At 40.0% G+C, this 21,344-nt stretch overlaps 1 protein-coding gene across 2 annotated transcripts in view; it reads left to right on the forward strand.

The window, feature by feature from the left end:
- Window positions 1–21,344, forward strand: part of CSNK2A1 (casein kinase 2 alpha 1) — a 51,463-nt gene that overhangs the window by 26,697 nt on the left and 3,422 nt on the right. Inside the window, exons 2-11 of one of the 2 annotated variants that reach the window (XM_059406714.1) lie at window positions 2,293–2,503; window positions 4,738–4,849; window positions 7,863–7,964; window positions 8,479–8,529; window positions 10,039–10,098; window positions 11,630–11,713; window positions 16,885–16,995; window positions 17,884–17,985; window positions 19,371–19,471; window positions 20,267–20,415. In XM_059406714.1, coding sequence (XP_059262697.1) covers window positions 2,403–2,503; window positions 4,738–4,849; window positions 7,863–7,964; window positions 8,479–8,529; window positions 10,039–10,098; window positions 11,630–11,713; window positions 16,885–16,995; window positions 17,884–17,985; window positions 19,371–19,471; window positions 20,267–20,415 — 973 coding nt within the window. In that variant the 5' untranslated portion in view covers window positions 2,293–2,402. The remainder of the gene's footprint in view (window positions 1–2,292; window positions 2,504–4,737; window positions 4,850–7,862; window positions 7,965–8,478; window positions 8,530–10,038; window positions 10,099–11,629; window positions 11,714–16,884; window positions 16,996–17,883; window positions 17,986–19,370; window positions 19,472–20,266; window positions 20,416–21,344) is intronic. The other variant, XM_059406715.1, reaches the window with a different exon arrangement.

A 21,344-nucleotide genomic window follows, 5' to 3' on the forward strand; every position in this document is an offset into this window, starting at 1 on the left:
GGTATGCATGTTAGTAAAGTGAACCACCTCTTCGGGTGCTGCAAAACCGCTGGTAGTCCTCCCAATGGGAAATCAAGTCACCAGTTCATAAATTAGGTCCCAGCTGATGAGGCACAAAGCTGCAAGGGTCAGTCAAACAAGTACTTGAGAATCTCAGGAGTTTCATTAGTGAATTAGTCTTGCTCTGCTTTTCACAGAGAATGCCAAGGCCTTAAGAAAGCAGAGGAACACTGGGTGATAAAACTGAGAGATACACAGACTAGTAAATGAGAGTTGGGGAATGTTTTCCATGTGACTCAGGTGATTTCCAGGAAAAAGTCTCATTTTGTGATGTCATGTTCACCCATGAGTTGTCCCTCTAAGGCTGGGAGTTAGCTACAGCTCCTATTATTTTTGTATTTATTTAAAGAAAATATGGTTAAATTGGTAAATTTTATGTTTTACCACAGTTTTTATGAATAACATGTTTCAACAAAAGAGTGGTACAAGGAACATCTGTAAACTCTTTACTCGGATTTACCTGTTGTAATTTTTTTAAAAAGATTTTATTCATTTATTTGAAACAGATAGCAGGAGCTGGGGAGGGACGGGGAGAGGGAGAAGCAGACTCCCCGCTGAGCAAGGATCCCAGCATGGGGCTCTCTCCCAGGACCCCAAGATCATGACCTGAGCCGAAGGCAGAGGCACTGAGCCACCCATGTACCCCTAAAGGTGATAGAAGTTTATTGAATACACTGGAAGGGAGCAGCAGGCAGGACAGAAGAGGAGAGGCTGACCGCCATGGGACAATGGGTATGATAGTATTGTTACTTACATCATTTACCCTGCTCCAGTAGAGAATATAGTCTAGGGACAGGACACTGTGTATAGTCATGTCTCCTCTATCCTTCCTGCCTTTTCTATGTTTTATAATATTGATATTTTTAGTACAGTGTATCTCTCCCCCCTCCCCCCCTTTATAGAAAATTCTTTGTTTTCTCTTTGTCCAGTGTTTCCTTGTAACTAAATTGAGATTATACAGTCGGGGCCAGAAAACTGCATAGGTGATGTGTTCTCCGGTTATGAAATCTGGAGACTTAGTACATTTTTAATCAATGCAGAGTAAAGGGAATCAGCAAATGCTACAGGAATTTTTAAAAGAAGATAAATAGATTGGAATGGTCAGGGAAGACATCACAGTTTACCAATAGGAAGACTTAGTTTACCAATTTCGTAGAAAGCATGTTTCTAAAATCCATCACTTTTCCTTCTATGTCAAATTTTGCATTATTTGAGGCAATATAACTGTCTTCTCCCAGTTTTTATTAAGCTTGCTCCTATATTGAATAAATCAAGAGGAAATTTCTGGGAATGCCTGAGTGGCTCAGGGGGTAAGCCTCTGCCTTCAGCTCATAATCTCAGGGTCCTGGGATTGAGCCCCACATCAGGCTCTCTGCTCAACGGGGAGCCTGCTTCCCCCTCTCTCTGCCTGCTTCTCTGCCTACTTCAGATATCTCTTTCTCTCTCTCTCTCTGTCAAATAAATAAATAAAATTTTTTTAAAAAAATCTTTTTAAAAAAATTTAAAAAATTTTTTAAAAATTTCTGTTTTTAAACTTAATGACTTGAGCCTTCAAGAGGTAATTAAGAACCTACTGAGTTATTATGCAAGGTTCCCTAAATGATTTAGACCAATATAAAAAGACATTGAACTTCAAAGTATGAGAACAAGTCTTTATTCCCTTCCTGGTTTCATCAGCCAGGAAGGGATGGTTGGTTTCATCAACCAGGAACAGTCAGGCTGATGGTTTATACTCCTGGCTTTGCCACTGTTCTAGAGCCTTTTAACACTGTAGAGTGAGCTACAGAAAGCTGTTCTTGTCAGTAATTTCTGTGGATTATATAAATGGTAGTAATGTAGATGGGTCTATCCTTGATGCCATTTTTTCCCTTCCAGGCTATCTTATAAAGAACATCCAGACTTTAGATGAGGAGGTAATAAGCAACTGCAGAGTTGTATTAGGACCAGTTTAAACTATGTTTCCTGGGTTTACTATGATGATGATGATGATTACTATTTTCTGTCCCAAGTTATAGGAAACACTGGTTAACACATTGGGGACCTAGTCATTTGTTAACAGGTAGAAGAATCAGAAGTATATTTGAGAACATTATTGGTTTTGTTTTTTTGTGTTTTTTTTTTTTTTTTTAATTTGAGGCCATTATTGAGCCTCAAATTGAGATGATTTATTTTTTTCCCCCATATGCTTTTAAGAAAATAATTCCTTGGCCTTTATGCACTTTGTATTCGCAGTTTAAAGAAAACAGGTCTGAAACAAGGTCTTATCCCCCAGCTGCTTCTGAACACAGTGACCACCAGATCTCCAAACATCAAGTCCACCTTCGTTCGCCAACCTGTCTGACATGTCGGGACCCGTGCCAAGCAGGGCCAGAGTTTACACAGATGTTAATACGCACAGACCCCGAGAGTACTGGGATTATGAGTCACACGTGGTGGAGTGGGGGTAATTGTTTCTTTTTACTTCACTGTGCACACTGAAAAGGGCTGATTCTTATGGATTTGTTGAGTAATTTGTATCAGGAATGCTTCCTGACTACATTTATAAACCTCAAGATTGAAACCTGATTTGTGTTTACTTCTGCAGTGGAGAAACAAGGTATTGCTTTGAAAATTAAGAGTTTTGATTGGCTTATCATGTAAAAATTATTTCTGTCTCTTATTCTTTCCTTGGACTCACATACTCTGGATGAAAGGCCGGTAACATAGAGTTACCTGTCAGCTTATCTCAGCTACAGGCTTCACAGCTAGGTGAGAATTAATACTTAAAAGACTTTAAAAACACCAGACTCTTATATAAAATATTTTTGAGGTCAGAGAATGTTGTCCCATGATGATACTGAAGGATGAAACAGTTCTCCAGAAAGATGTCCTCTTTCTGATAGAAGCAAAATTAAACCCGTATCAGCATTTGCCCTTATCATGAGTTTAGCCATGTGTAACATGAATTCAGCCCAAATTCTATTTTGAATAGTTGCAGTCTACCTGAACAGCTGTGTTTGCCCCTCATTCTCTATGCAGTCTCTTTTGGATGTTTGCATCCGTTATCCTCTAACATGTATGTAGTTAATTGATGAGGTCATATTTACTGTGGTAAAAGGCTTTGGACACCAACTACAAAAGAAAGTATTTGAGGGGCACCTGGGTGGCTCAGTGGGTTAAAGCCTCTGCCTTCGGCTCGGGTCATGATCCCAGGGTCCTGGAATCAAGCCCTGCGTCAGGCTCTCTGCTCAGCAGGGAGCCTGCTTCCCCTCTCTCTCTCTCTGCCTGCCTCTCTGCCTACTTGTAATCTCTGTCTATCAAAGAAATAAATAAAATCCTTAAAAAAAAAAAAAAAACCTTGAGAAAAACAAAAAAAATAAAGTATTTGAAAGCACATAAAGCTACAGCTCCCATGTGCTACATTTTATGTCTGTTCACATGTGGTGTACATAACCTATAAGTGGTTGAAGGTAATCTCCCAGAATTGGCATAAGGGCATATTGTCATCCTGCTGAAACCATGATTTTTACCAGTAAGTTTATTGCCTCTGCACAAAGAGGTACAGTGTGCTTCAAAGATACCATCAAGAACCTATCATTATTGATACTCTGACAGTTCCCTTCATATCACAGGCTTTGGACTCCAGGAATACCTGTGTTTTGCTAAGGAAATTTCAACCACTCTGTTGAGACTGAGTGCTTTGCACTTAGTTTTGCTTAAATAACACTATAAACAGCCCTTCTGAGTTTTTGGCATGGTGCTGTTTGCTTGCTTGCATTTGTTTTCTGTGCCCGTCCCACAGGAGAGTTCAACTAACCTAAAAGCTTCCTTCCCCTGGATCTCCCTTAATTCATTGTCCATTGTCCTTAGTATATTTTACCTTCTCTGTTCATTCACTTTGTTTTTAGCTGCTTGAGGAAATTGCATAGCTAATTTGTTAATTGGATTTTCAGTGTCTTCAGCAGGAGTAAATAGAATTTAGGCCTATTAAAAGGACCGTCTTTGTCATTCTCTAAAGCAAAGTCATCTAAGTTGTAATCAGAGACAGGGAGAAAATGTTGGCATTTCCCTTATTTTATTATTATTGTTTTTTTTTTTTTACATCTGCTGATGCTAGTGGTCATGGAATATGGATAAAAGTGAGGAAGGGACCCCTGACTATGGTTCATGATCTGTGGCGTGATTTGCAAACTCCACTGTATGGACTCTTCTCAGGGTTTGCCTTGGAGAGCATGTGGGAGGTCAAGGCTATATATTGAAAGCCACTTACCTGTAAAAAGGCCCATTAAAAATCAGCTGCCTCCAAAGTGCAGCTGAATTGAAATATTCCTACAATATGTGTTTTCTGCTGGGCCAGGCATGAGAGGACAGGAATATATAAAATTATTCTCCAAGGGAAAGCTGTCTGTTGTTGGACACAGACACACACAACAAACCCTAATATAAGCTGGCTATGTGTGGTATGCCAGTAGAAATACAATTTGGTATTTGAAAGAATAATTGAAAGGCTTAAATTTTTCTAATTCCAGGACTTGGAACACACATTTTTAATTAATAGCCCAATTTTTAAAATAAAAAAATTATTTGAAATACCTTTTATTTCTTTTACTCCTCTGGTAGTAGAGTTTTTAAAGTTAATTAGTGCCCAATGGTTTGAAATTTTAAAATCATTGTGACTTTGAGTCTTTCTGTTTACAGTAATCAAGATGACTACCAGCTGGTTCGAAAATTAGGCCGGGGTAAATACAGTGAAGTATTTGAAGCCATCAACATCACAAATAATGAAAAAGTTGTTGTTAAAATTCTCAAGGTGAGTATAGAAGAGCAAGATTATAATTTCAGAGATATTTGGAATTTAGATTTTTTTTCTAGGTAATAATACTTTAAATTATCTTTTAAATACCTTTTTTAAAAGTAGCATCTGAAAGGGTTTTTGGAGTGCTTTAACACCTTTATTTTATTGTATCCAGTGAAGTTGTTAGAAGAGATTATTTGACAGATCAGGAAACTGAAGCAAGAGAAGTGATTTGATTTGAGTCCTACAACTAGATTGTGGTAGAGAAGGGAATAAAGATTCAGTCTTCTCTCTCCTAGGACTTTGCCTAATTCTGATTTCCTAGATTTTTAGTGAACAGTCCATCCTTTTGTTTTCAAGAAGTTGTTGCCTCTGCTGTTTAAAGATGAAGAGTCAGAAATGCAGGCCTTTATTTTATTTTATTTTTTAAAGATTTTATTTATTTATTTATTTGATAGACAGAGATCACAAGTAGGCAGAGAGACAGGAGGAGGAAGCAGGCTCCCTGCTGAGCAGAGAGCCTGATGTGGGGCTCAATCCCAAGACCCTGAGATCATGACCTGAGCCGAAGGCAGAGGCTTAACCCTCTGAGCCACAGAGGCGCCCCGGAAATGGCAGGCAGATGCCATCAGTGCAGCTAGTCTGATAGAAGTGCCCATGACTGGAGGATGTGAGTGGTGGGTACTGCTGCGTGTGCTCCATCCATGGCTCAAAATTGGTTTGTAGTAGTGCAAGTCTAATGCTGCTTGATACTCTTTTGCAAAAAGAAAGTAGAAATTTATATTTATATATGAATTATCCTGATGGTTAAATGTTGGCTCAAGAGTTTTTAAAAATGTTCTGTAGGTAGGCCTGGTTTGGCCAATGGGCTACCAATATGCAACTTGTAAGTTAGTTACAACTGTACTGTACAGTATCAAATGCTAGGGAATTTAGCATATAATTTCTTGTCATAAGAACTTTAATATATTGGACACTGAGAAGCAGAAGTTCCCAGACTTTCTCAATTTATAACCACCCATATTGTTTCAGTAACTTTTAAGTAGTTAAGTCCAAATAACAAAAAAAAGTGTTTAATTTAGGTTAGGTGCTATTTAAAATGTTCTATACATAAGAAAGATATAATTTTATTCTTAATATAATCTTAATTGATTAATTTTAGGGTATGTATGTACACTTGTCAATCACTGCATAGCTTCTCAAATGTTGGAATAATTTGGCCACTGATAGCTTCATTTCCTTCTCAACATTTTATTTAAAAGATTTTATTTATTTATTTGACAGGCAAAGATCACAAGTAAGCAGAGAGGCAGGCAGGAGGTCTAGGGAAGCAGGCTCCCTGCTGAGCAGAGAGCCCGATGTGGGGCTCAGTGCCAGGACCCTGGGATCGTGACCTGAGCAGAAGACAAATGCTCTAACCCGCTGAGCCATCCAGGCACCCCTCAACATTGATTTTTGTACAACATTTGCTTTTTATCACAGCAGCAGGTGAAAACCCAGCTTCATAAAAATACACCATCAGAAAGAATGTAGTTCAATCTAATGCTGAAGTTATGAACTACCTCAGGCTGGTGGTATACTCTGTATCTGGCAGATACTGGATGTTGATCGGTATTTCCCTCACAAATTAAAAATTTCACAGAGACCCTATGAATTTGCTAGGGTGTCATGGCACACCTTTTGGGAACCAGAAAGTTTGAGTATTTATGTCTGTCTTATCACAAATAGAAAGAGAAGTAGGCTAGAAATCTAAACGTGTGGGTTCTAATCCAGACTCTAAAAGTAATTAACCTTGGTAGTACTTCTAACCTATCTAAGATGTTTGCTCATCTGTGCAAATGAGATAATCTTGTTTTATCTTTCTCAGAATTGATATGAGGATCAAATAAAAAATTACATACAGAAGTACACTTTGGAGCCTGAACTACTGTGTAACTGTAGGATGATATATGGATAAGGATATGATAAAGTGATAGGTTAGGTTATCTAGAGTCATATAAAAGGCACAAATAGTAGGTCTCACAGTTCAGAAGATGGTAGCAGTTAGGAAAAGCTCCCAGGAACTGTTTTCAGGTCCTAAATAGGAGGAGGATTTGGATAGGTGTTTGTGGGAGTGGAGAAGGAGCAAGTGTAATTTAGCATGCACAACATAAGAGGAAGAAACAAGTGAGAAATGTTTCACATGGAAGATGTCGAGTGACTATACATGGGACGTGTATTTGGAAATGGAGATTAAATTGGTGATCACCTGGAAAATACCATCTCTGCATTTCCTTCCAGTGTTAAAAGTTATGTATTCTTACTGATCATTTTTACCCATAAGAGAGGCTTAGAGAACTTGTGTAATTTGCTGTTGGCACACAGCAGGCAGGTAACGAAAGTACGATTCACCTTATACAGTCTGACTACAAGGCCAGCATTTAACCCACAGAGTTAGGCTACACAACGATGGTTTTGCCATCCTTGCTGTTGGTCCTGACTTATTTTAAGATTTTATTTATTTATTTATCATATTTTAGAGGCGGAGAGAGTGTGCACAAGGGACAGGCAGAGGGAGAGAGACAGAATCTGAGCAGACTGCCTTGAGCACAGAGCCCAGCATGGGGCACAGTCTCACGACTGAGATCCTGACCTGAGCCAAAACCAAGAGGTTCAACCAGCTGAGCCACCCAGGTGCCCCTAGGGTGTTTATAGATTTAGAGGAAGGAATGGAAAGAGTCCATGTTTCATCCTAATTGACAAGGAGATTTTTATAAGATATATCTTAGTGTTTCCATTTGCACTCCTAGCTTGTGTAGTTTTCAAAAGTTAACATGCTAAGACTGACAACTGGACTTAAATGCTAGTTCTACAGAGGATCTGGTCTTTGGGATGCAGAATATGTGGCACAGGGCTAGAATAAGGGGATTCAGAGATGAGACTGAAACATGTCCGTCCTTGAAAGCGTTCACATGGAAGCCGTTTATGTATTACATTACTTACTGAAATACTCTGAAGTAATTTCACTAATATATTTTTACCCTTTTAGCCAGTAAAGAAGAAGAAAATCAAGCGTGAAATAAAGATTTTGGAGAATTTACGAGGCGGTCCCAACATCATCACACTGGCAGACATTGTAAAAGACCCTGTGGTGAGTATAGTAGGCGCTGGCAAGGCCCGTTAGGGCTGAGCTGGTGTTTGACCCAGAGTACAACTGGCCTCTTTATTTTCCCCCCTCGACCGTTAAGTCCTGCTTTAAAAGTGCTTAATCAGTTATACCATTTAACTAGCTTGGGTCTTTCTTTCAAAGAGACCTCCACCCACAGACTATTTCTTATTCTTCTAGGCTAAGAGACTGATAGCACTGGAAACTGAAATGTGTTAATCCATTTTGCAAACTCAGGTCCGATGCCGATGGGCGATGGGCGCATTGTCGGGCTGCCTAGAGCCTGGTGAGACTTCAGCTCCATGTCTTCTGTTTGAAATCCATCCCAAAAATGACCTAATTGTGGTGATGATGAGAGTGGGGAGGGCTTGTAGCAGTAGAGGGTTTCCTGCTACTAAGGCGAGGACTACCAAATTCACCACGTAGTATCCGCAAACATTGTGCCCACTAAAACTGCCGGGGCTCTTGCTAATGTGTATTTTCTTTTTCTCTCCCCTAGTCACGAACCCCTGCCTTGGTTTTTGAACACGTAAACAACACAGACTTCAAGGTATAATATATAACCAACCATTTCAAGGTGTTGGGTTTTTAGACCACATAGAAAGGCTTTTAGTGATGTTACTGTTAGAAGAGCTTCCTTCTGACTTGCTTAAAAGAGTTTTTCATCCTTACCATGCTAAATTTTAAGGTAGAGAAACTCCTATACAAACAGTGTCCACTTTCTACATCTTGGTATTTTGCTCTTATATTTGTTTTGTGCTCTTTTCAATTACCAGTACATTTACTTCTCACCACATTGACCATTCATTTGACTGTTTCTACAGATATCAAACGTAATAAAAGACCATAGCACATGTTCAGTCAGGATCTGGTTTTAAGGCATTTCAGTTTAAAACAACCATATTCAAGGGCGCCTGGGTGGCTCAGTGGGTTAAGCCGCTGCCTTCGGCTCAGGTCATGATCTCAGGGTCCTGGGATCGAGTCCCATATCGGGCTCTCTGCTCAGCAGGGAGTCTGCTTCCTCCTCCCTCTCTGCCTGCCTCTCCATCTACTTGTGATTTCTCTCTGTCAAATAAATAAATAAAATCTTTATTAAAAAAAAAAAAAAAAACAACCATATTCAAGAAGGAATGTATTTTATATGTAAAGCAAGGTCTGCTTATACCTTGGGATTCCTCTGAAGCTCTCGGGTATAGATATTAAAAAGGGGTGGATAGAGAAAGGTGGTGTAAATTCTGATATGATACAAACCTCTACAATAGATCTCTGATTTGCATCCCATCCAGTGACCTGCTTATTTTAAATACTGCTAGTTCCAGTGCAGGAATATGGACACTCTCTTGGGTTACAAGCTGTAAAGGTTTTTGACTTGGCCTTTGCACCATTCTAGTATTAAGAATGTTACATATCAATAAATGGTTGAATCCTTTGCTAAGAGGAGGAAAAACAGAAAAAAACTATTTCAGAATCAGAATGATAACTTCAAGGAAAACTGTCAGAGGATATCACTAACCATTTATGATATGTAGATGTAAAAAAAAAATCTGCAACTTTTTGGAACCTGGAAAGTTATTTGGAGTTTACTTTTAAATTGGGACAGGAATAGTTCTTTTAAATTAACGGATTTGTCAGCAAGCCATCTTGCATACCCATTGGTAATCCACAGTGCCTATAACTATGTAAGCCAAAAATGGGTTAGTTCCCTGCTAAGGAGGCATGTATATGCCAAAATGCCTTGTATGAGAAGGTCTGGAGATAAATGAAAAGCAGACTAAATCACAGATATATAACATCAATACATGTTGCATATATAAATTGATATGTTCCCAACAGTGGGGTATAGCTTTAGCAATACAAGTTTAAGTAAGTCTTCACTTTTATATACAGTGTTAAAGACCCAAAGTATCTCCTTTAAAAAGCACATTTTCTGTTGGAGAAGTAGAGACCAGTAAACAGATCTTGGACCAGTAGCAAATGAGCCAAGCCTTGGTTTGAATTACTACAAAGAAGAGAAATTGCCTTCCTATCAGAGCTCAATTGTTGCATTTGTCTTTAACAGCAATTGTACCAGACGTTAACAGACTATGATATTCGATTTTACATGTATGAGATTCTGAAGGTAAGGGAACCTGGAATACTAAATATCTTTAGTTTGATCTTCCTTTTGTTAAATAGTCCAGTAACTGTGAAAAAGTCTGTGACTTGACTTTGAAAAGTATGTTGAAAGAAGGGGCCTCCTCATATAAAATTTTAGTAAGTTAATAGCATCAGAACCAGTGTGGTAATAAGCATTATGGAATAGAATCCAGTAGGAATGTAATTTAGAATGCTTTGGAAACAGCATTTAGAAGTGAGCTGGGGCCCCCTTTAAAAAAAATAGGTTATCTCTGTCATGCCCTTAGGAAAGTTACAATTAAACTGTTAAAACTTATAAAAATAATTTATCATATGCTTGCTTCTGGTATACTTTATTTTACTTAAAATTCAACAAGTAAAACAGTAAACTAACTCAGTCCTCACCAGGGTCATTGTCCTAAGGATTATGTAAATCTCTTCTTAAGAGATTGCTGACTTAGAGTGGACTTTGATTTCTAAAGTGGGATCACCAATTATCTTGCTCCTAATCAGCATTAAGATCAGCTTTATAGATGAGAAAATTGCTAAGAGGTGGCTAAAGTTTCTTAACCAAATGAGGGTTGCTGTAAAGCCTGCATTTGAGCCTTGGTAGTGCCGTAAAGAAACCATGCCAGCAGAGATATTTGATCTTTTCGTTGGCTCATGCAGTACTGTGGCAAGCAGGACCTCAAAAGTTAAGGGTATACTTGTCTAGCCCTGGGAACCATAAGAGCCCAGGTTGCCCTTCAGGAAGGACAAGAATTTGGCCAGTGACATCAGCTGACTTAAAGGTTGGGATTAGCAAAACCCAAAGGTTATGCCATTCATTTCACCTTAATTTCAGATTGGACATGGTTTTCAAATCAGATTTGATGTCATAAATCAGGTACAGGGACAAACAGTAAAATTTTTGTCTTTGTGAGCCATAGGGTCTTTATCACACTACTTATATCTGCAGTTGGTTGGGTGTCTGCCTTCAGCTCAGGTCGTGATATCGGCATCCTTCTGTAACACAGAAGCAGCCAGAGGTGATATGCAAACAAATAGGTATGGCTGTGTTCCACTAAAACATTACTCACAAAAACAGGCAGCAGGCCATATTTGGCCCATGGGCTGTGGTTTGCCAACTTATGTTGTGGACTCTTAGCTGCTAAAGGATTATTGTTCTTTGAATGAGAGGTTTGTGGTACAGACCAGTTTTTTTCTGAGGGGACTATGTTTGTGAAAATGATCCAGCTTTTGGGCAAGAGGGAGAGATTGAAAGTAATGCAGTTGGTATACACTTTGGGTGTTTTTGAACAAAAAGGAAGTTTAAACAACAGTGTAGGAACAGAACTTGAAGTTCAGAGGCTGTGAGTTTGCCTGACTATGGGATCTTATACAGGTATCTGAAGAGTAGCGTGGGAGTGATTGTCCTAATCTTGACTCCTAGGGCTGAGGCTAGAAGGAAAACTATGGAGGAAAAAGTTAGAGAAGACTAAGAAAGTCACTTTTCAGCAAGCTAACTCTTTCTTTCTTACCTGTTCCTCGTACAGGCCCTGGATTATTGTCACAGCATGGGAATTATGCACAGAGATGTGAAGCCCCATAATGTCATGATTGATCATGAGCACAGAAAGGTAATGTGATAGAGTACCAAGTGTTACTTATTTGTATGATAGAGTTAATCGGCTCATCTTCAACATCTGTCCATTCACTGGTAACTATTAAGCACTTGATAAATGTTTAGTAAGTAAGTGAACTCATTAACAGAATATTGAAATCAATATTCATATTCCTAAGAATACTATGAAGAAGGAAACAGATTTGGGCACCTGGGTAGCTCAGTGGGTTCAGCCTCTGCCTTCCACTCAGGTCATGATCTCGCAGTTCTAGGATCAATTCCTGCATCGGGCTCCGCTTAGTGGGGTGCCTTGCTTCCCCACCGCCCCCACTGCCTGCCTCTCTAACTACTTGTGATCTCTCTCTGTGAAATAAATAGGTAAAAATCTTTAAAAAAAAAAAAAAAGAAGAAGAAGAAGAAGGAAACAGATTTGAGGGGCTGGGTGACTCAGTAACACATGCAGCTGTTGATCTCGGGGTTGAGTGCGAGCCCCATGTTGGGCATAGAGATTACTTTGAGGAAAAAAAAAAAAGGAAGGAAACCAATTAGTGGACAAAACATTAGCTTTCGGTAGGTTTCTGGTTTCTGGTTCCATTCATTAAATAACTGGTCTCTTGGGGGAAACTCCTTTCTCATTTGCTTACCTTTTCTTACTTGTAAAATGGGTATACTAATACTTGGTTTGTGTGCCACCAGGTTATTGTGAGAAGTATACACCGTTGTAATATAGATAAAATATTGAGAAAATGCAGCTGCTTATTAACAGGTGTCTTGCGGTCCCTTTGCTCTACAGATGTTTTTAATACAGCTGCACTGACCAGATAGCTTTATAGTGGTTTTTTTTTTTTTTTTTTTAAGATTTTATTTATTTTATTTGACAGAGATCACAAGTGGGCAGAGAGGCAGAGAGAGAGAGAGGGGAGGAAGCAGGCTACCCGCTGAGCAAAGAGCCCGATGCGGGGCTCGATCCTAGGACCCTGGGATCATGACCTAAGCCGAAGGCAGAGGCTTAACCCACTGAGCCACCCAGGCACCCCTATAGTGGTTTTTTTAAGGTGACCTTTAAGCCCACCTTTTATAGGCAGTGATGACTATCCATTGTAGACTTTGGGGACATAGTTGATTTATTCACCAGCTAATAATTCTTTTAGACTCACGCTATGTAATAGGTATTGTTCTAGAGGCTGGAGATGCAGGCATGAGACAAATAGACAAAAAAAATTTTTGTCTATAGGAAACTTGCATTTGAGGGAGGATGATGGGATAGAAAGGTTAAAAGTGAAGTGGAAGAAGGATGCCTGGGTGGCTTGCTTGGTCAGTTAAGCATCTGCCTTTGGCTCAGGTCATGATTCCAGGGTCCTGGAATCAAACCCCATTTCAGGCTCCATGCTCAGTGGGGAGTTTGCTTCCCCTTTCTCTCTGCCCCTCCCCAACTTCTGTGTGTGTGCGTGCTTTTTTGCACATACTCTTTTTTTTTTTTTTGAAGTGATGTGGGGGTGCCTGGGTGGCTCAGTTGTTAAGCATCTGCCTTCGGCTCAGGTCATAATCCCAGGGTCCTGGGATCCAGCCCTGAATCGGGCTCCCTGCTTGGCAGAAAGCCTGCTTCTCCCTCTCCCACTCCCCGCTGCTTATGTTCCCTCTCTTGGCTCTGTGTGTGTGTGTGTGTCTATCTGTGTCAAATAATAAAATCTTTCTAAAAAAAATACTAAAAAAGTTAAAACAGTGATGTTGAAGAGAAATAAATCATGAATAGGGAATGGTGGAGGGTATTGCAGTTTTAAATAAGGTTATAAAGGCAAAGTTTCATTGGGAAGTTGACATTTCAACACTTGGAGGGAACAAGTCATGTAATCACAGAAATAAATGTGTCCCAGATGGAAGAAATCGCAGGTGCAAAGGCCTTGAGGCAAGAATGTGCCTGGCACGTTGAAACCGATAGAGCTAGATAGAATGAACAGGTGAGGGGCACCTGGGTGGCTCAGTGGATTAAGCCTCTGTCTTCAGCTTAGGTCATGGTCTCAGGGTCCTGGAATCAAGCCCTGCATTGGGCTGTCTACTCAACAGGGAGCCTGCTTTGCCCTCTCTCTGCCTACTTGTGATCTCTCTCTGTCAAATAAATAAATAAAATGTTGAAAGAAAAAAAAAAAGAATGAACAGGTAGGAGAGGATCAAAATGAGATCAAAGAGGTAGAGAGAACAGATCATGTAAAACTGTAAAGATCGTTGTCAGTCCTTTTCTCTGAAGATGCAGAGCTTTTTTTGCAGGGCTTAAGCAGAAGGTTAACATATTCTCACTTAACATTTTAAAAACATTCATTACATATCTATTGGAACAATTAAAATTTAAAAATGGCAATACCAGATACTGGCAAGGATGCAGAAAAAGTCAGTCTCGTGCATTGCTAGTGGGAACATGGATTGGCACAGCCATTTTGAAAAATGCCAGATTGGGTCACCTGGGTGGCTCAGTTGGTTGGGTGTCTGCCTTCAGCTCAGGTCGTGATATCGGCATCCTGGGATCAAGCCAGTCATCCGGGAGTCTGCTTCTCCTCCCTCTACCCTTCCCCCCACTCATGCATGCACGAGCTCTGTCTCTCTCTGTGTCTCTCTTTCTCTAATCTTTAAAGAGAAAAAAGAGGATAGAACCTGGTGATAATGAACAACTTGGTAGATTTCATGCTGAGGAGGGAAAAGCAGCCAAAAAGTTAAACTAATGAGTCCATTTTCAAAACAACAAAAATGGAGCTTGAGAATAGGGATTTCCCCAGGGGAAACCCAGGGAAACCTAACCCAGGGGTTAGGAAGTGAGGGGAAGGGATAGCACAAGGGACACCTGTGGTGATGAAACAGCTCTGTATCTTCTAGAAGTTCTGTGAGTCTACGCATTGATAAGTTGCAAAGAACTATATGCCTGCATGCTTGTAAAACTGGAAAATAAGATCTGTCTGAATTGTGCCAGTATGTTTTTATATTGTACTGTAGTTATGCAAGATGTTACCCTTAGGGGAAATTGGGTGAAGGATATACAGAGCATTTCCAACTTTGTGTGACTTTATAAACATTTTTAAATGAAAGCTTTTTGCTCTGTAGAGAATAGAGGTAGAGGACAGGAGTGAAAGCAAGGAGACCAGTTAGGAAAAAGGGCTATTGCAGTAAGTCAGATGAGAGGTGGGGATGGCAGTGGATGTGATAACTTTGGTTAGAATATGCTAGAGTCAGTTGACAGACAGTTGACAGTTGCAGTGCAGTGTAAGGGAAACAAGAATCCAGGGTGAAAATTTTGACCTGAATATGCCTCTCTCTCTGCCTACTTGTGATCTGTCTGTCAAAAAATAAATAAAATCTTTAAAAAAAAAAAACTTAGAAAAAAAAATGTTTAGTTTTGATATGTTTGTTAGGTGATTGTGGGAGTCAGCTGGTAGGAGACGTGGGCCAGAGAGTATGGGTGGAAAAGACTGAGGTGCTATCTGTGAAGCCACAGCTTGTTGATAAGAAGGTCAAAGAAGGCTCTGAAGCATTAATGTTAAGGGGGTAAAAAGAAAAAGCATACAAAGGCTATGCTTGCTTTTGTAGCTTTTGTTACATTTTCCTTCATTACTGAAACAAGGAAAACACTGTACCTAGTTAGCAGTGAACTTGGAAAGATGGTGCCAGAGTGATGGCACTATGCAGGTCCTCCTACTCCTACTTCAAATCATTGTTGTGCTTGGCAAAGTGGGCAAATAAGGGTGCCTCTTGGGCTTGCCTACTTCTTTTTTGATTTTTGTGAATATATTCTGATAAGAATGGTTTGTGTGGTTTTTCCCTTCATTCACTCAGCAAATTCTTTTTCTTAGGATTTTATTTATTCATTCATTGATTTATGAGAGAGAGAGAGCTGGGGGAGGAGCTGAAGGAGAGGGACAAGTAGACTCTGTTCTGAGCATAGAGCCTTATGTAAGGCCAGATCCCACACCTGAGACCATGACCCGAGTCAAAATCAAGAGTTGGGTGCCTAGCCTACTGAGCTACTAAGGCACCCCGCAAATATTTTTCTTCTGTGTACTGGGCATTGTGTTGAATTCTAAAAATTGCAGAAGTGAATTACATAGTCTCTTCCCTCAAGGAGCTTATAGTGCAAAATTGAAAAAGAAAGCTAAAGGGTCACCTGGGTGGCTCAGTCATTTAGCCTCTGCCTTTGGCTCAGGTCATGATCCCAGAGTCCTGGGATCAAGCCCCACATCAGCTTCCTGCTCAGTGGGAAGCCTGCTTTTCCCTCTCCCACTCCCCCTGCTTGTGTTCCCTCTCTCTCTGTGTCTCTGTCAAATGAATAAATAAAATCTTAAAGAAAAAGAAAGGTAGAAAACAAATATACAATAGAGAGTTGTAGATTCTGTTAAATATATTTGAGGTTCAGGAAGCTAAAGACAAGGGTTAATTCTACTTAGATAATCAGAAAAGACTTCATTGAAGGGCTAATTTTAATATCTCAAAAGATGGGGATATGTTCAGTTAGTCTAGGTTGGACAATGGAAGACATTCTTTCTAGTCAGAGGAGCAATTCAAGAAATTGTGCAGAATTACAAAATGAGATGGTGTTTTTCAGGAACTGTTTATTGGAGCACAGGAGCTAGGTCATGGAGAACCCTGTATGCCAAACCAAGAAGTTTGATTTTTTTTTTTTTAAGATTTTATTTGAGAGAGCATGAGCATAAGTAGAGGGAGAAGCAGGCTCCCCACTGAGCAAGGAGCCCAATGTGGGACTCAATCCCAGGACCCTGGGATCATGACCTGAGCCGAAGGCAGACACTTAACACTTAGCAGTCCAGGCACCCCAAGAAGGTTGATTTTCATCCTAAATGCACTTAAGTGGTCTACTAGAAGTGTTTAATTAAAAGACAGTGACATGGCGGGGTGCCTGGGTGGCTCAGTGGGTTAAGCCTCTGCCTTTGGCTCAGATCATGATCTCAGGGCCCTGGGATCGAGCCCCAAATTAGTCCTTCTGCTCAGCAGGGAGCCTGCTTCCCTCCTCTCTCTGTCTGCCTCTCTGCCTACTTGTGATCTTTCTCTCTCTGTCAAATAAATAAGTAAAATTTTTAAAAAAGAGAGAGTAACATGGCTGGTATTTTTAAGAATACTCTGATGGCAGTGTGAGGGGTAGCTTGAAAAATAAAATTGCTTATGATTTATTCTCTTTTTTTCTTTCAGCTACGACTAATAGACTGGGGTTTGGCTGAGTTTTACCATCCTGGCCAAGAATATAATGTCAGAGTTGCTTCCCGATACTTCAAAGGTCCTGAGCTACTTGTAGACTATCAGGTGAGAAAAGAAGGGCAGATAAAATTTCAGTCTTGTATTTTTCACTTAATTTGTGAAAAATGTCGTTTTGTGCTTTTGAGTAGGCTATTTATGCACAACATGGCTGTCCCTTTCATTCGAGTATAAAGTATGAGTCACTTCTGTTCCTCCATCATAACTTATGTTGTTTTTATCATCATAATGTCAGGAGAATCAGAATAGATCTGCATTTGCTCTAACTGAAGAGAAGACACACCAAAGATACTTTCTCTAATCAGAAATTCCAGAGCTAGTTTGAGAATTGTGTGCTAGGTTTAACCAACGTTAAGGTAAACTCAAAAATGTTCTTTTGTGATTTTCCTAAATTGTACTCTAAAGACCTTCCGTGTGCCAAAGGTGGGGCGGGGAGGGAAAAAGTCCTCTTTCTCCTCACAGAAACCAAGTCCTTGGAAGTACCTTTCATGCCTGGTCCTCCCAGGTGTTGTTATCAGATAGAAAGTTCAGACTCTGTCCTAGAAACTGCTTTTCTGGAGTCCTGAGGCTATAAACCTGAATTCAGAAAACATCTTGTGCATAAAAATATTCTTCACAACATTATTTATAATGGTGATGAAAAAACACTGTCTTAAACATTTATTCAGTAAAATAATGCTATACATTAAAAGTTTCCCATGGGCTGTAACAATTTGGGACCTTCTAAGGTAAGTGGAAAAAGTAATTCCAGATAGTAATATGGATTGTTTTGAAATGTGGTGGGGTCATAGAAAAAAACAGAAAATACATGAAGGTTTTACTGGTTTTCAGATTTTGAGTAAATGGAGCAATATATATGTTTTTTTTTAATACTAATTTTTATTTTGAAATTATATTTTATTATGTATGATAACTGACTTTTTTACTTTAATGCAGATGTATGATTATAGTTTGGATATGTGGAGCTTGGGTTGTATGCTGGCAAGTATGATCTTCCGGAAGGAGCCATTTTTCCATGGACACGATAATTATGATCAGGTGATAATGTTGTTCCCATTAAGGAGCCCAGTGGGCTAACTTAGTGCTGGCCAGATCTGCCTACCCACTAGAAACTATGGATCTTGCTAAAATACAGATGACCAGCCCCCACTTAAGACCTTTTGATTCAGAATCTCTTAGGGTGGGCCCCTAAAATATTTTACAGTTTATCACTTGTTCAGCCAAGCCGACATTGATTTTCAGATTGGTGTTTTGAGAGCTACCAGTTTAGCTTTTTGAAATCAGAGTTTTCCTCCTAGCCTTTTTAATGTGCTTGCTTTATTGTGAAATATACATGTAAAATATTTTATAAAACATACATACAAATAAAAGAACAGTAGTTTAAGAAATGGGACATTACCTTGGAATCTCCTAAGTGGTTAGCTTTCATTAGAGTTGTTTCCCCCAACATGCTGCTGGGAATGTTTCCTCCAACATACTGATTTATATATGGTATTTCTATGATCCTTTTGTCTCTTTTTATGGATTAAGTTGGTGTTTGTCAGTAAAAATATGGATGGTGTTTTTTTATACTAGCTCCCCTTCCCCTTGAAGATCAAGGGGCCATTTCATTCAAAAGAATCTGGAATGATTCTAGGACCTTATGGAAGGTACTGTTGTCTTGTTTGAGCACAATGGTCATTTTAAATGGGTCAATGAATAGCACCTGAATTCAGTTAAAATCAGTAACTATTGTTAGGACCATGCAAGATTGAGGAATATGGGGTGGGGGGGGGGAATAGTCCCTTCTCTCAAATAGTTCATAGTCTATCCAGTAAGGGAACAGAACATACCAGGAAATAAGTTGCAGTCGTAAATGTCAGAGTAGACCAGTTATAAAAGGCAGTTAGTGGGAGTGAGTGGTCTGAGTACAAGAGCATATTCCTAAAAGAAGTGACATCCTCAGTTGGGTTGTGAAGGCGGGAAATAAAGTTTGACCGGGGAGACGTTTCAAGGGGAAGGAACCATGGTATAAGACCATTTTGCTTTTTCCTGACACCATCATATTGAGTAATAATTAGGAAATTCTGTATGGAAATCCCTTTCTGCCATGCACAGAAACTTTTTTTTTTTAAGATTTTATTTATTTATTTGAGAGAAGGATCACAAGCAGGTGAGAGGGGTAGAGGAAGAAGCAGACTCCCCACCAAGCAGGGAGCCTGATGTAAAACTCAGTCCTAGGACTCTGGGATCATGACCTGAGCCAAAGGCAGACGCTTAACCAACTGAGCCACCTTGACACCCAGAAATTTTAAATAAATTGTGAGGAGTTCACATTCATAACTTAAGCCATAGTGATCCTTTTCTGTTAATTCACTTATGGCTGGTTGACTGAATTATGTAATGTGTTTGGGGTGTGGATTTTTGTCTCTTTTTGATCCTAGTTGGTGAGGATAGCCAAGGTTCTGGGGACAGAAGACTTATATGACTATATTGACAAATACAACATTGAATTAGATCCACGTTTCAACGATATCTTAGGGAGGTAAGTCATAAAACAAAATTGTGCTTCTGTGCCTTAAGTACTTGGATGTGAACAGGTACTTTGGATCCTCAAAATAGTTAACATTCTCTTTGCCAACACTGCAAGTGTCTCGGTGGTCTGGTGAGGCAGGGTGTTGCATGGGTTGGCTTGTGGCAAAAGCACTGAACTGAATGGTCCATTTTCCAGATTCACTTACCAGCATTCTGAGTGTGGAGAGTATGGATGGCAGATTCTGTCAGTGAATGAATTGTAGGTTTCAGGAGAAGGATTACAGTTGAGTCAAAACTCGAAATCTCTTGATTTAGCAAATGACAAAACCCTAAGAGTAAAGGAAAAGTGAATGCATTCTTCAAGACCTACTTGCAGTCTACTCTGACCATAGGAACTAGACAAAAGACAAATTCATTAACCACTTAACTAGGTGATTTGCCTGACAAAAAGCCTTTTGCTGGTCAAGTGGCAGAGATGTCTGGAATTTATGTGGGGGTAGGAAAGATCTGATTAACCCAGCACCTGACCTCTTTGCTATACTGGAGCACTTAGTCCTATAGTAACCTGAATTATGTTTTGTAGAATCATGGGGATCCAGATTTCTCTTTGCAACACTGCTATTTCTAGTCTCTCCATTCAGTTTTGTTGTTTTCCTAGTGGCAGAGTGGTAGAAGACCTACCCTCTTGAGTTTTGATCTCTCTTTGCTAGTGGCTGGGCTCCTAGCCACTAAAGAAGATGTAGAAGTAAAATGTTGGGCTTCTGTGCCCATTGGTCCATTTCTCATTCCCCATTTGGCTCTACAGACACTCCCGTAAGCGATGGGAACGCTTTGTCCACAGTGAAAACCAGCACCTTGTCAGCCCTGAGGCCTTGGATTTCTTGGACAAGCTGCTGCGATACGACCACCAGTCACGGCTCACGGCAAGAGAAGCCATGGAGCACCCCTATTTCTGTGAGTCGAACTGTCCACTCCACCAATTGTGCAGGCCCACCTAGCCGACTCTACAAGGCAGGGGAGAATATGTGTTGTGATGAAAGCTCTGGGCCCAGCAGAATTGAAATCCCAGCTTCCCTTAGCTGGCCGTCAAGTTAGTGAGCCTTGGTTTCTCCACATGGAGATAGTGATGGCAGCTGTCTTAGAGAATTGTTCAGAGGACTGTAGTTTTCTAACATTGTGCCTGCCGCATGATCATTCCTGGGTAAACTGCTTTTCTTCCTGTGTGGGTGATGCTTCTTGAGTCTGGAGTAGTTGGATTAGCATAGCAACCCTTCATCTGACCTTGTCTGGGACTCATTCATTGGAGAAAACCGAGGAGGCTTGAACATCTACTGTATGAACACCTTAACCTAGGTCTGTGACCATAACTAACTGCTGTCCTGGGTGAAAATGCCACTTAGTCCCACACTGTCCTCACTGTGACATTAGCTTCAATGTTGAGTTGCTTCCTGGGGAGTGGTGAGATGGTTTTGTAGTAAACTGATTATAATCTTACCTAATCTTCAGACCTAAAGCAAACTGACAGGCCAATTGAAATGGAGCGTGAAGTCTGATCATAGCATCAACCTGCATAAAACCTGTAGCTTTGGCCAGTTTTGCACCATGCTTGACCAGCTGAGCTGTGGACTGCAATAAAAGCAATTCGCTCTGATAATATATTATTGTCTTGGCCAGGTTATGTTGTATTGTCTCATTAAAACCTAACAAAATCATTTTGTTTTAAATTAGCTCTGCTGTGGATAGTTATCACACCTTCCTCCCATTTGGTTTAAGAGTTGGCCTCTACCACAGTTTGACAAGAAAGATAGTCCTATTTTGTATTACTTGTCTGAATTCATGGTGAAGGCTCTTGCCACCTTAACGTTCTTCTGGAATAGAAGAGC

The sequence above is a fragment of the Mustela nigripes genome, chromosome 7 (assembly GCF_022355385.1).
Source record: "Mustela nigripes isolate SB6536 chromosome 7, MUSNIG.SB6536, whole genome shotgun sequence".
NCBI classification, from domain to species: domain Eukaryota; kingdom Metazoa; phylum Chordata; class Mammalia; order Carnivora; family Mustelidae; genus Mustela; species Mustela nigripes.